General features: G+C 39.7%; 1 protein-coding gene and 1 non-coding gene across 51 annotated transcripts in view; both read left to right on the top strand.

Moving 5' to 3' along the window:
- Positions 1-15,534, top strand: part of Clasp2 (cytoplasmic linker associated protein 2) — a 209,738-nt gene that overhangs the window by 172,501 nt on the left and 21,703 nt on the right. For all 50 annotated transcript variants that reach the window (XM_070006510.1, XM_070006513.1, XM_070006511.1 and 47 more), the window contains 3 exons: positions 6,323-6,466; positions 8,543-8,649; positions 11,773-11,926. In XM_070006510.1, coding sequence (XP_069862611.1) covers positions 6,323-6,466; positions 8,543-8,649; positions 11,773-11,926 — 405 coding nt within the window. The remainder of the gene's footprint in view (positions 1-6,322; positions 6,467-8,542; positions 8,650-11,772; positions 11,927-15,534) is intronic.
- Positions 4,797-4,901, top strand: LOC138817405 (small nucleolar RNA U13). The gene has a single exon (XR_011368856.1). It is a non-coding gene; the product is annotated as a small nucleolar RNA U13 (small nucleolar RNA).

Below are 15,534 nucleotides of genomic sequence, written 5' to 3'. Positions count from 1 at the left end.
AAATAAGAGCAAGCGTACACAATTTTCTCAAGTATGCATACTAGTCATAAAATAAGCCTCAGTAGTTTTAAGCAATAGAAATAACACAACATACGTTCCTAGACCACAGTGGAATGAAATTAGAAGTCAGTAACAAAAATTTGGAAAACTTATGAATATATGAAATTTTAACTGCTCAATCCTAAATAATCAGTTGGTCAAAGAAGACATGAAAGAAAAATGCTATGAGAAGAATGAAAATGAGACATTATCTAGGAAAAATTATACTTATTACCTGACTTATGGAATTGTAATCCCTCTGTTCAACACCTTAATAGTAACAATAAAATTATATTTTTTAAAAATGAGGTCATGACATACAAAAATGAAGCAGTGGATTGAGGGAGTTTTATCACTAACTTCATGCTTAGAATTAAATGAAGATCTTAATAACCTAATATACCATTTTAAGATACTAGATAAAGAAGTACAAAGCAAACCCAAAGCAAAAGATATGATCATATTAAAGCAGAAACTAACAAACTAGATCTTAGGGGGAAAAAAAATAGAGAAAACCAGCAATACTAAAGCTTGTTCTTTGGAAAATCAAGAAACTTGACACTTGAATACTGGTGGTTCATGCCTGTAATCCTAATTATTCAAGAAACTGAGCCAGGCGATGATTCCTCATACCTGTAATCCTAGCTATTCAAGAGGCTGAGATCTGAGGATTATGGTTCAAAACCAACACAGGCAGGAAAGTCTATGAGACTCTTTATCACCAATAAACTACTCAAAAAAAAGCTGGAAGTAACACTGTGGCTGAAGTAGTAGAGCACTAGCCTTGAGCACAAAGAGGCTCAGGAATAGTGTCAGGCCCAGTTCAAGCCCTAAGAGCAGCAAAAATAGAAGAAGAAGCTGAGATGAAATCAGTTGGAAACTAGCATAGGCAGAAAAGTCCCCAATAAACTAACAAAAATGAAGAGAAAAAAAAACTGACAAATATTTACTAGATTAGTCAAGATAAAACAAAAAAATTACCATTTCTAATGAATGATAATGATCTAATTGATAATTTTAATGATAAGTGATATGACAAATATGTACTGTTAAAATCTAAAAATAAATTTTATATAATAGAGTATAAAGGGCAGCTTTGATATTTAAAGGAACCTAAGTTGTCATGCACTATAGTAGAAAACCACTAGAGAATATCTTAAGCTGATACAGTGTATAAGACTAGAGGCATGACTTAAGGGTTGCCTGATTAGCAAGAGAAAATTCTAGTCCTGACCAAAAAGGAAAATAATAATGTGTCAACCTATGAGTATCTAATCTTCTGAAAGGAAAGAAAATGAAGTGAGAAACTGGAGAACTAAAACATTGAGATAGAGAAACACAAAACCTTTTCTTTAATTTTGGTGCTTTTGTTATTCATATATATTACTGACTTAAAATGAATTTTTATGTTAATTATAAAATTCATGTGGTAGAACAAATTTGACAAAAAGCATTAATAAAAAAACTCAAGGGACTGGGAAGGTTGCTCAGTGGTAGAATGCTTGCCTTGCATGCATGAGGCCCTAGGTTCAATTCCTCAGCACCACAGAAGCAGAAAAAGCTGGAAGTGGTGCTATGGCTCAAGTGGTAGAGTGCTATCCTTGAGAAGACCTGAGGGACAGCACCCAGGCCTAGAGTTCAAGCCCCATAGCTGACAAAAAGAAAGCTCAAAATACTAAAGCTATAGCAATTTATATCATATGATGTTAAATTAGAAACAAATAAGTCAATGAAACACTGAGGGCCAGAAACCTTACATCTACATGGAAGAGTCGTGCAGAAGGGTATCACTTCAAATCAAAAGAAAAGTATATACTTACTAGTAAATGGTTTGTATATCTGTGAGGGGACAACAGAAGCTTAATCTGTAAGCCAAAATAAACACTAGGTGAAGCAAACTATATTTTAACAACCATTAGTTAATTTGCTTCAGGTAATTTGAGATCCTTTCATTGTTGTAATTCTCACAATATCATGAATTTTCATTTTTTTATTTTTTTTTTTGGGGGGGGTGTCTGGTCGTGAGGCCTGAACTCTGGGCCTAGGCACTGTCCCTCAGCTCTTCAGCTCAAGGTTAGCACTCTACCACTTGAGCCACAGTGCCACTTCCTGCTTTTGTCTTTTTGCTTATATGGTGCTGAGGAATCGAACCCAGGGCCTTCATGCATGCAAGGCAAGTGCTCTACCACTGATCCACCTTCCCAGTCCCTCGGTTTTTTTTATTTTTTTTGGGGGGGGGGGTCCGGTCATGGGGTCTGAACTCTGGGCCTGGGCACTATCCCTCTGCTCTTCAGCTCAAGGCTAGCGCTCTACCACTTGAGCCACAGCACCACTTCCCGCTTTTTTCTTTTTGCTTATGTGGTGCTGAGGAATCGAACCCAGGGCCTCATGCATGCAAGGCAAGCGCTCTACCTCTGAGCCACCTTCCCAGCCCCTCTTCTTTTTAATTTTTTATAGTTTCACTTTTTTATTTTACTTTGGAGCAATCCTTTAGGGAAAAAAAAACTTTATATAACTTTAAAAAACAAAAGAAAGTTTTTATTTGTTGGTAATGGGGCTTGAACTCTGGGCCTGGGCGCTGTCTCTCAGCTCTTCAGCTCAAAGCAAGAACTCAACCACTTTAGCCACAGCATTCCGTTTTTCTGGTGATTAATTGGAGATAAGAGTTTCCTGCCCTGGCTGGCTTTGAACCATGATCCTCAGATCTCAGCCTCCTGAGTAGCTAGGATTACAGATGTGAGCCACTGGTGCCCCACTAAAAAAAATACTTTTGATGTCCCAAAACATTTGTAAATTTTGATTTTTAAAATACATTGGTAATATATACCCAAACAATGCATACTTTGTTTTTAATAAAAGTAAATCTATGATATACCATTTTCCCCTTTAGCAGCTTATTGTATACCTTTTTCTTTCTTTTTTTTTCCTTTTTTGTTTTTTGTTTTTTGTCTGTCTTGGGGCTTGCTCTGGGCCTGAGTATTGTTCCTGAGCTTTTACAATCAAGGTTAGTACTCTTCCATTTGAGCCCTAGCACTGCTTTCCGATTTCTGATGGTTAATTGGAGATAGAGAGTCTCACAGGCTGGGTGCTGGTGACTCACGCCTGTAATCCTAGCTACTCAGGAGGCAGAGATCTGAGGATCGAGATTCAAAGCCAGCCCTGGCAGGAAAGTCCCTGAGACTCTTATCTCCAATTAAATACCAGAAAACTGGAACTGGCCCTGTGGCTCAAAGTGGTAGAACACTAGCCTTGAGCCAAATAGCTCAGGGACAGCACCCAGGCCCAGAGTTCAAGTCCCACAACCAACAAAGAAAAAAAAAGAAATCTCACAGATTTTCCCACCTGGGCTGGCTTGGGACCACAATCCTTAGATCTAGCTCAACCTCCTAAGGAGCTAGGATTACCAGCATGAGCCACCATAGCAGCTAACCCTTTCTTAATTTATGCTTAAAAGCTACACTATCTTCCAAGAATTTATTGTGTAATGCTCCTTTTTTTTTTCAATATAATGATTCCATTGTTGTATATTAAGATATTATGAAGCCTGGCACCGTAGCTCATGCCTGTAATCATAGCTACTCAGGAAGCTGAGATTTGAGGATCACGGTTCAAAGCCAGCCCAGGCAGGAAAGTCTGTGAGACCCTTATCTCCAATAAACCACCAGAAAACTGGAAGTGGCATTGTGGCTCAAGTGGTAGAGTGCTCACCTTGAACCGAAGAGCACAGGGAAAGCCCACATACTTTTGCTTTAGTTAAGGAGAAAAAAGATGGCTATATGAAACCTATCCAGAATACTTTACTTTCTTTCTCAATATGCAATTCTTAAATTAGTGTAGAATATCCAGTCTTCTCTCAAGCAGATGAACTAAAAATACATTGAGGGGCTGGGAAGGTGGCTCAGTGGTAGAATGCTTGCCTTGCATGCATGAAGCCCTGGGTTTGATTCCTCAGCATCACATAAGCAAAAAGAAAAAAGCCAGAAGTGGCACTGTAGCTCAAGTAGTAGAGCGCTAGCCTTGAGCTGAAGAGCAGAGGGACAGCGCCCAGGCCCAGAGTTCAAGCCCCATGACCGCCAAAAGAAAAAAAATCATAAAAGTCTTAGGTTTTTGTAGAATGAGGTCCAAGAAAGTCCATTTGGATACAAATCATGTGAACACACACCATTTGACTCTCTTCTCTAAGCTAAGTTGTAATATCAATCTTTCTCTACCTGTTTTGTTCCCGTTTCTAATAAAACATACTTTCACTAGCTTGAATGTATTTTTTTTTGGGGGGGGGTCCGGTCATGGGGCCCGAACTCTGGGCCTGGGCGCTGTCCCTCAGCTCTTCAGCTCAAGGCAGCACTCTATCACTTGAGCCACAGCGCCACTTCCAGTTTTCTGGTGGTTTATTGGAGATAAGAGTCTCACAGAGTTTCCTGCCTGAGCTGGTTTTGAATCTTGATCCTCAGATCTCAGCCTCCTGAGTAGCTAGGATTACAGGCATGAACCACCAGCGCCTGGCCTGTAACACATTTTGAACATTGTTCAAAAAAGATGATGATCAGGCTGGGATGATGGCTTAGTGGTAGAGTGCTTGCCTTGCATGCATGAGGCCCTGAGTTCGATTCCTCAGCACCACATAAGCAAAAATAAAAAAGCCGGAAGTGGCGCTGTGGCTCAAGTGGTAGAGTGCTAGCCTTGAGCTGAAGAGCTGAGGGACAGTGCCCAGGCCCAGAGTTCAGGCCCCACGACAGAACCAAAAAAAAAAGGTGATGATCCTTTTCTGGTTCATAAGTGTGATTAGTGAGTTCTGACGAGCTTGCATAACATGTGCCTCCCTCTAAGTCTTGTTACCATCTGAGCACATGACCCATCTCACATGGGGGGAAAAAGTGGTGGCTTTGCAAGCATACATAGCTCAGGTGTTAGAGTGCCTTCTTAGCAAGTGTGAGGCCCTAGTTTCAAGCCCTGCTACTGTAACGCAAATGAATGAAATATAGGAATATATATATGTATATATATACTTAAAAAATAAGTATGAAAGCAAAAGCAAATAAAAATATCGTGCCAGTTACTGGTGACTCATGCCTGTAATCCTACTGACTCTGGAGGCTGAGTTCTGAGGATGTGGTTCAAAGTCCTGGGCAGGAAAGGCTAGGAGGTTCTTTTTTCTTTTTTTTAATACTTTTTTATTGTAAAAATACTGTACAGAGGGGTTACAGTTACATGAGTAAAGTAATGAGTACATTTCCTATCAAGCATTGTTACCTCCGCCTTTGTTTTTCCCCTACCATCCCTTCCATCCCACAACTATACTCCCCCTTTCTGCCCCCCCACCTAAATTGTAAAGTTTGTTTTTCAACATAGTAGCTTGTATATCTCATTGTTACAGTGGGTCAACCTGTATCCCTATTTAAATATTTTGTTTTTTCCCTTCCTCTCCCCAAATTAGAGAAATGTATATGAAAGATGTAGGGCACCAACATCAAGTACAGTGAAAACGGGGGATATACCATGGGGGAGGAGCATACAAAAAAAAAAAGCACATGGTACATTATAAATACATTAGGAACAATATCAAGAAAGAAAAAACTACTATGTCCCTATCTTGGGGATCATTTTGCTTAACATCATCTTATCTGGTCCTATGTACATAGCTTTTGACCTTTTCTGCTTATCCCAGACATATACTAGTTATTGCAAATAAGGGAAACCATAGGATCTATGTTTCTTTGGGCGTGACTTACTTCACAATATAATGTTTTCCAAGTCTTTCCATTTCCTAACAAATGGGGCGATATCATTCTTTCTGATGGAGGCATAGAATTCGTGTGTGTGTGTGTGTGGTGTGTGGTGTGTGGTGTGTGTGTAACACATTTTCTTGATCCGTTCATCTACTGAAGGGCATCTAGGTTGGTTCCATATCTTAGCTATGGTAAATAATGCTGCAGTAAACATAGTTGTGCTGGTGGCTTTAGTATGGTCTTGTTTGTGATCATTTGGGTAAATGCCCAAAAGTGGGATTGCTGGGTCATAGGGAGCTTCTTATCTCCAGTGAAGTCAAGCTGTGACTTAAGTGGTAGAGTTCTGGCCTTGAGCAAAAAAGCTCAAGGATAACACCTAGAACCTGAGTTAAAGCCCCAGGGTAGCACAAATAAATAAATATATCTTCCTTTTTGTTGAAAATAAGGTGAAACTTTTTGTTTGACCATCATAGGAAGAAATATGAGATAAGATAATGATCACCTATGAGTAATCAAAATACATTCATCTTTTTTTTTCTTATGCTTTTATTTTTTAGGCAGCACAATCAGTGCTGATTTCTTTATTTGAACTTAATACCCCAGAGTTTACAATGTTATTAGGAGCTTTACCAAAAACTTTTCAAGATGGTGCTACCAAACTTCTTCATAATCACCTTCGAAATGCTGGCAATGGAACCCAGGTATTTATTTCTTGGTTATAGGATGATAGTATAGTTGACTTAACAATAATTGCTTTATTTTATATAAAGCAAACTGATCCTAGTATATGATTGTGCACATGCATTTAGCATCATTTCCTGGTAGACATAAATAGTCTCTTGGAGAAAACTATCCATTAAGCCTTTCTTGTTTGTATTAGAATTTATGTATATAAGGTCATGGTAAACAGTGATCAGGGTATGAATAGGAAAATCACATGTGAGCAGAATATAGATGAGGTCCTAGCTTTGGAAGCCTTTAGAACATTGGGATATACTCTCAAGATGAAGCAATGCTTTTTTGGGTTTGTTTTTTTTTTTTTTTTTTTTTGGCTGGGGGTGGGGGTTAATCATGGACCTGAACTCTGGGCCTGGGCACTGTCCCTCAGCTCTGCAGCTCAAGGCTAGCACCCTACCACTTGAGCAGCACCACTTGAGGCTTTTTCTGCTTATGTGGTACTCAGGAATCTAGCCCAGGGCCTCATGCATGCAAGGTAAGCACTCTACCACTGAGCCAACTTCCCAGCCCATGAAGCAATTCTTCTTTGAATACTAGCAAGGATGATTCATTCAGGGCTAACAAAGTTCTAAGTAGGTATCATTAAGTGATTATAGGCTTATCAATCCATGTGTACATGAATACATAGGACTTTGTTCTGAGAAATTTAAGGTCTGAGAAAGTGAAGCATTATAAAGATGTGTGTAACTTACATACTATACATAAAGAATTGACTGAAGTTTTAAAAAGAGAGACCTTTAATAACAGATAAATGTAGTTGCATTTGATGTGATAGGGTTACGGTAAAGTTTGATAGTTAAAAGTAACCTGAGAATAATTTCTTGAGAAACAAAACCACATTTCATTTTAAAACAAGAGTACCAAGTATAAGGAAGGCCCTTGAGTTCAAACCCCAGGTCTACGAAAGAATTTTTTTAATCAATAAAGAAGAGGTCTGGGATGATGGCTTAATGGTAGAGCGCTTGCCTTGCATACTTGAGGCCCTGGATTCGATTCCTCAGCACCAATAAGCAGAAAAAGCCGGAAGTAGCCCTGTGGCTCAAATGGTACAGCACTATCCTTGAGTTGAAGAGCTGAGGGATAGTGTCCAGGCCCAGAGTTCAGGCCCACAAATGCCAAAAAAAAAAGAAAGAAAGAAAAGAAGAAGTGTTGATTCATTATGTCTTTAGAAGTAGACAAAACAACATGGTCAATTTTACTTTGTGTCTTATTGAAAAGCCTTTGTAGACTCAGAAGGAATAAAATTTGGTTATTAGTAGTGGCTAAAAGAAGACAGTTAAAGCTGAGCACCAGTGGCTCATGCCTGTAATCCTAGCTCCTCAGGAGGCTGAGATCTGAGGATCATAGTTCAAAGCCAGCCCAGGCAGGAAATTCCATGAGCATCTATCTCCAATTACCACAGAAAACCAGAAGTGGCGCTATGGCTCAAGCAGTAGAGCACTCACCTTGAACTGAAAAGCTCAGGGACAGGTCCCAGGCCCAGAGTTCAAGCCCCTCGACTGGCCAGAAGAAAAAAAACAAAACAAAACAATTGACTAAGACAGGAAAATTACTTAAAATTTTCAGTTTAGGATTCTGTTGATACCCAAGAGAATGTATGTTAATATTTTTTGGGGGACGGGGTCTGGTCGTGGGCCTGAACCCTGGGCCTGGGCGCTGTCCCTCAGCTCTTCAGCTCAAGGCTAGCACTCTACCACTTGAGCCACAGCGCCACTTCTGGCTTTTTTCTTATGTGGTGCTGAGGAATCGAACCCAGGGCCTCGAGCGTGCAAGGCAAGTGCTCTACCACTGAGCCACCTTCCCAGCTCCTGTATGTTAATATTTGAGAGAAAGAAGCAGGTATAAAGAGATAAAGTTCAAAGTATTAATTTCAAAATAGACATTTTTCTACCCTAAAATCAGACATAAATACATGGGTATTTAAAGCATTAGCCTATTATAATATTGAGTTATTCATATGGTTTTATATCATGACTGTATAGCATCCCTAAGAGTCTGGCTTGGTCATATGTTAATATGTACTTGACTTTTTCCATCAGAGTTCCATGGGAAGTCCTTTGACAAGACCAACACCTCGATCACCAGCCAACTGGTCCAGTCCTCTTACATCTCCTACCAATACATCACAGAACACTTTATCTCCAAGGTAACAAAAGAATAATTTGCAGCTGTGTGCTGCTGTTCCATGCCTGTAATCGTACTCAGGATGCTGAGATCTGAGGATCAAGATTTGTAGGCAGCCCAAGCAGACTAAGTGACTCATATCCAATTAGCCAGCAAAAAGCCAGAAGAGGTGTAGCCCAAGTGATAGAGTGCCAACCTTGAGTGAAAAAGCTAATAAGCAAGAGCTCCTGTCTCTTTGAGTTCTAACACCAGAACCTTCTCACACACACACACAAAAGAATTTTCAGTCATGTTTTATGTTTACCTGTTCTAGAAAGGAATATGCTGATGTAATGCCAGTCACTTTCCACTTGACTTAAAGGTCTTAGAAAGTTAGAAGTGCAAACAATTTTAAGGGTATTCTAAAGGCAACCCTTTAAATGAATAATATAAGATGGATGTTTTTGAAGGGATAAGGAACTGAAACAGCTTCTGTTTTCTTAAATTACATAGTTCTATTTCCAGAATGGTATGTAATCTAATAATTTATAAATTGTGTCATTTATATCATAATGCTCAATTTATATGATAAGGTCAATTTTGATATATGTTTAGATCTAATATTGACCTAAGGCCTCTAAAAGTTGATGAGTGGCAAGTAAGCTTATATGCAAAGTATTAAAACAGGGAAGAATGGGGCAGGGTAAAATATACAATGAATATATCATTGTATGATACATATTATATATATATATGCTTCTGAGAAAAAAAACTTACTGGAAGATTGGTCTTTAATACAAAATGTGAGAGAGATAGTTATGAGAAATATAGCATAAGCTATATTTAAGATTTAAGTTCAGGAATAACTAATAGACGAATATCTTCTCCTGGCCTCTTGAGAAATGATTGCATATTAACCTCATATTTATTATTAATGAGTTTGATTTTTGGTCTTACTCATACACCATTAAAATTACAAGATGTAGCCAGGCACCAGTGGCTCACTTCTGTAATCCCATCTACTCAGGAGGCTGAGACCTGAGGATCTTGGCTCAAAGCCAGTCCTGGCAGAAAAGTCTATGAGACACTTAACTGGAGATTTCAGTTAAGCACCAAAAAAGCCCAAAATAGTGCTATGGCTCAAGTAGTAGAGAATGCTAACCTTAAGCACAAAAGTTCAGGAACACTGCCCAGGCCCTGAGTTCAGGTTCCATGACCGGCACAAAAAAGTAATAATAATTTAGGGGATGACATATAACTGTCCAAGAAAGAAAAATATATTAAAAACTTAGCCAGGTACCAATGGCTCACACCTGTAATCCTAGCTTCAGGAGACTGAGATCTGAGAATAGCAGTTTGAAGCCAACCCAGGAAGACAAATCCAAGAAACTCAAATATCCAACAAAATGCTAGCAGTAGAGATACGGTTCAAGTGGTACAACTCCAACCTTGAACAAAAAGAGAAGCAAGAATATAAGGCCTTGAGGTCAAGCCCAATACTGGTACCAAAAAGGTGTGTGTGTGTGTGTGTGTGTGTGTGTGTGTGTGTGTGTGTGTGTGTGTGTGTGTGTGTGTGTGTGTGTGTGTGTGTGTGTGTGTGTGTGTGTGTGTGTGTGTGTGTGTGTGTGTGTGTGTGTGTGTGTGTGTGTGTGTGTGTGTGTGTGTGTGTGTATAAAATTATTGTCGGGGCTGGGAATGTGACTTAATGGTAGAGTGTTGCCTAGCATGCATGAAGCCCTGGGTTTGATTCCTCAGTTCCACATAAACAGAAAAATCTGCAAGTGGTACTGTGGCTTAAGTGGTAGAGTGCTAGCCTTGAGCAAAAGAAGCTCAGGGACAGTGCCTAGGCTCTGAGTTCAAGCCCCATAACTGGCAAAAATTATTATTGTCTAGGTTATGTGTTATATATATGTGATAATTCTGGTGGTAAAATTGTAGCCTTAGTTGAACTTCAAAATTATATTATAGAATTCATTTCATTGATATTTTTGTTGTGTTAAAAATTTTCTGATTTCTAGCCGGGCGCTGGTGGCTCACACCTGTAATCCTAGCTACTCAGGAGGCTGAGATCTGAGGATCTCGGTTCAAAGCTAGCCCAGGCAGGAAAGACCGTGAGACTCTTATCTCCAATAAACCACCAGAAAACCGGAAGTGGTGCTGTAGCTCAAGTGGTAGAGCGCTCGCCTTGAGCTGAAGAGCTGAGGGACAGTGCCCAGGCCCAGAGTTCAAGCCCCATGACCGACCAAAAAAAAAAAAAAAAAAAATTCTGATTTCTTACAAGTTTGTTTAAATACATCAATTCCTCTATACCATTATTGAGTTAATCATGGGATCATCAAACTTTCGATAAAGGTCAAACTGGCTTTTCAGCCAGGTGGTCTTCGTAGTCATTACTTAACTGTACTGTTGTGGTTTGAAAACATCCACAGGCAATATCTAAATAAATAAGCATGACTGTGATCTGAGAAAAGCCTTATTTATAGTGAGATTCAGATATCTTTATAATTTTCATATTCATTTGCTTTTTCAGCCATTTAAAACTATAATAAACATTCTTAGCTTTCAATTCATCTATAGCTAACTGACCTCTGGTTAATCAGAACTTTTTGTTGATGGTGATGTTTTATGGTACTGGGATTTGAACTCAAGGTCTTATGTTCGCTCTATCTCTTAAGCCACACCCTCAAGTTAATCAGAACATTTTTGAGTATAGAAGGGCAGGTGCCAGTGGCTCACACCTGTAATCCTAGCTACTCAGGAGGCTGAGATCTGAGGATCACAGTTCAGAGCCAGCCCAGGCAGGAAAGTCCATGAGACTCTTATCTCCAATAAACCACTCAGAAAACTAGAAGTGTTGCTGTGACTCAAGTGGTAGAGTGCTCCCCTTGTGCTGAAGAGCTGAGGGACAGTGCCCAGGCCCAGCATTCAAGCCCCATGACTGACACACACACAAAAAAAGAGTTATACTTCTCATGTCATTGTAAGCCATTCATAGTTGAGGTTATGAGACTATGTACATTCATCATTTATAGCTGCCATGTTTTATTTTGCTAATTATGCTTTGTTGAATATGCATTTTCTAACCTAGTCTATAAATTCCCTATGTAATTTCAAATGTGTCTATATTTTAAATCATCCATAAAAATTAGCGTTAACTTTTTCACAGTGCATTTGACTATGACACAGAAAACATGAACTCTGAAGACATTTATAGCTCTCTTAGAGGAGTCACTGAGGCAATCCAGAGTTTCAGCTTCCGCAGTCAAGAGGACATGAGTGAGCCACTGAAAAGGGACCCTAGAAAAGACGATGGTGACTCTGTAAGTATTTAAATGTTCCTACATTATAGATTGTTTCAGTTACGTGTGTTTTTTAACTTTGCTCCCTGTCATTTTCATATATAGTTTTCCAGTGATCAGTCATTCCACATGCTAGGCACAATTTTAGATGTTAGATTTACCAGACTTTGTCTCTGCAACTGTTAATTTATGTAGAGATAATCACTGTGGAGTTTTACTTTAGAATGTGCCTTAGAGCACATTCTAGTATGCATGAGGTCCCGATTGAATCTCTAGCACCAAAAAGTATCAAAATCCCATCTGTTGGTGTAGTCAGGGAAGGAACTCCCCTCTCAGGAGGTGATATTTGTAAAAAGACTTGAATCAAACCACATAAAAGAGGACAATTCCATGAAAGAATTAGCAAGAACCAAGGCAGATAGGCAGCTTTTATATTTGAAGACTTGAAGGAAGCCAGAATAGTTGAAGCATAATTAAAGAATATGGGCCACAACACATGAATTGAGTCTTTTTTTTCTAGTACAAGACATGGCATACTAGAGAATGCTAGGCAATTGCTCTACCTCTGATGTACACAGCCAGCATCACATGACTTACAATTAAAAGAATTTAGATTTTATATCATTTCATTTTAGACTATTATAACCCATTTTTCTGGCATGTTATTTGTTTAATTAGTTACTTCTACCATTATCCAAAAATGATTTCTTTTATTGTTTTTTGGGTTTTTGTTAGGGCCTGGGCCCTGTCCCTGAGCTTTTTTTCCTCAAGGATAGCACTCTACCACTTTGAGCCATAGCACCACTTACAGTTTTCTGGTAGTTATTTGAAGATAAGAGTCTCACAGATTTTTCTGCTTAAGCTTGCTTCAAACTGCTAGCCTCAGATCTCAACCTCCTGAGTTGCTAATATTACTGGTGTGAGCCACCCCGTGCCCTGCCCTGCTTGTTGTTGTTTATTTGTGTATGTGTTTGTGGTTACCACTGCTACTACTTAGACTTTATTAAAGCAACCCCCACACTGGAATTTTTCTTTCTAAGTGTTTACAGATCTGCAGAATACAAGAGTTTTCAGCACATCTCCAAAGGGCTCCCTCCTCTGCTGTCCTGACTTCTTTGCCCTATGCCTATCTGGCAGAGTTGGCATGTAGTGGCCTAGTTCACGGACTAAGACCATCTTACCTACTACTCATATCTGAGGTTCCCTGTCCTAAGAACCCTCATGTGCTTGGTTCATTTTCTACTCCCTCTTTCTTTCATAATGCTCCTTAAGTTGTCTACATGTTTCTCAGTGCAAACTTTACCATCTGAGCAACTCCTGCCTTCCCTGACACAGTCTAATAAAGTAGATTGATCTTCTTCTACAAAAGAATAACACCCTATCACTGCTTAATTTACATCCAGAGAACTCAAGTAGTAGATTCTGACAGAATTGAATTCAAATCCCATGTCTAGGCAGTTACTACCTAGGTTATTTCTAAGCCTGTGTCTTCATGAAGAAAATAGGGATCCTACTGACTGAACTGACTACCGTCAGTGTTGTGAGTGTGATACATCATATGACACCATACAGCCCAGCCCTCTCTCCTAAGGTCTACCTCACACTTGACCCTGTTTTAGCTCTTTTCCTGTCTTAGCTCAGCAAACCTAAACAGAAGAATTGTGCTTGATTCTTCTTTATTCCTCTTTCCTTTTCATTCTCCATATCCAACATGTCTAGAAATCTGTTGGCCTTACCTTTGGAACATATCCACAATCTAACCACTTCTCACCACTGCCTGTCTGATTCAAGACATCATCACCAAGTCTCTCACTTAAATTATTAATCAATTATTATTGATTCTGCCTTGGCCTCCTATAGTCTCCTCTTATTCCTCCTTTACATACAAATTTAGAGTAGATCCCTATTTGCTTCTTTGTGGCCTCATCTCCCACTATTGATTTCTCTGTCATTGCCACCCTGCCCTTACTTACTATTCCTGGAAATTTCACTGGGTATATCTCTGCCTCGGGCCTTTTATTAGCTGTTCTATCTGCTTGGAGCAGTCTTACTTTAAGATCACTGTATAGCTAATTAATTTCCCTCCAATCTTCACTTTAACGTTTTCTCAATGAAATCTGATGACTGTTTGCTCCTTCTTCCCCTCCCAGCACTAGAGATCCTTTTGTTCTGTTTTTCCTATAAATAAATCACCTTCTACCATTCCACATACTTTACTCACTCTTCAAGCTTTTTTATTGTTTCAGACCCTCCACTAGATATAAATTTCATGAGGGTAGACATCATTCTCTCTTTTGTTCATTGGTCTATTCCCAGTGTAAGAAAAATACCTGGCATCTGGGTAGATAGACAGTAAATGTTTAGAGAATATTTTTAAAATACCTAGCAAATGGCTTAGACTAAAGTTGTTCTATAGTTGGTGGTGATAGTGATACTTGTGATTCTAAACATTTTGATACTTGTGTTTGTGATTTAGTATTACTACTGGTATTTAAGCTAGTACATTAATGGGCCAACTGTATTGGCATTCCTCCAAAAGGTATGCAGGCCCTTTAGACCTTTCCTAAAAACAGGCCTTTAAAAAAAAGGTTGGGAGAGTCCAGGTGCTGGTGGCTCATGCATGTAATCCTAGCTACTCAGGAGGCTGAGATCTGAGGATCGCGATTCAAAGACAGCCTAGGCAGGAAAGTCCATGAGACTCTTATCTCCAGTAAACCACTAGAAAACCGGAAGTGGCTCTGTGGCTCTTGTGTAGAGCGCTTACCTGGAGCTGAAGAGCTCAGGGACAGAGTTCAAGCCCCACAACTGACTAAAAAGGGAGAAGGCGGGGAGGGCAGGGCTTGCTTTTTTTTTTTTTTTTTTTTGCTAGTTCTGGGGCTTGAACTCTGGGCCTGGGCCTGGGTGCTGTCTCTAAGCTTCTTCTGCTCAAGATGAGCATTCAACCACTTGAGCCACAGTGCCACTAACCGCTTTTTTGAGTTTTAGAGATAAGAGTCTCACAGAGTTTCCTGCCCAGGCTGGCTTCAAACCACAATCCTCAAATCTCAGCCTCCTGAGAGGCTAGGATTGCAGGCATGAGCCACAGCACCCAACAAAAAGTGCTTTCTTAAACTTTGTTGATATGCTGGCATTATATAACTTAAGAACTTTAAGAACTACCTACGAGGGGCTGAGAAGGTGGCTCAGTAGTAGAGCGCTTGCCTTGCATGCCTGAGGCCCTGGATTCGATTCCTCAGCACCAAATAAGCAAAAAGAAAAAAGCCGGAAGTGACGCTGTGGCTCAAGTGGTAGAGCGCTAGCCTTGAGCTGAATAGCTGAGGGACAGCGCCCAGGCCCAGAGTTCAGGCCCCACGACCAGACCCCAAAAAAAAAAAACTACCTACTACATTACTAATGAAAGTCCTCTGTCTTTAGTGAGCATGGGAAGCTATTACTAATTTATTTTATTTAAGGGAACCATTCACAAGAAAACTAACATCTCTGGAGACCCTGTTCTTCTGTACTTCTTATTTGCCCTCACAGCTATGATTTCTTTTTTTTTTTTTTTTGCTTATGTGGTGCTGAGGAATCGAACCCAGGGCCTCTGGCATGCAAGGCAAGCGCTCTACCACTGAGCCACCTTCCCAGCC

This window comes from Dipodomys merriami, unplaced genomic scaffold (genome assembly GCF_024711535.1).
Source record: "Dipodomys merriami isolate MVZ:Mamm:240054 unplaced genomic scaffold, mDipMer1.0.p SCAF_7, whole genome shotgun sequence".
NCBI classification, from domain to species: Eukaryota; Metazoa; Chordata; class Mammalia; order Rodentia; family Heteromyidae; genus Dipodomys; species Dipodomys merriami.
This window is presented reverse-complemented; position numbering and strand designations above follow the sequence as displayed.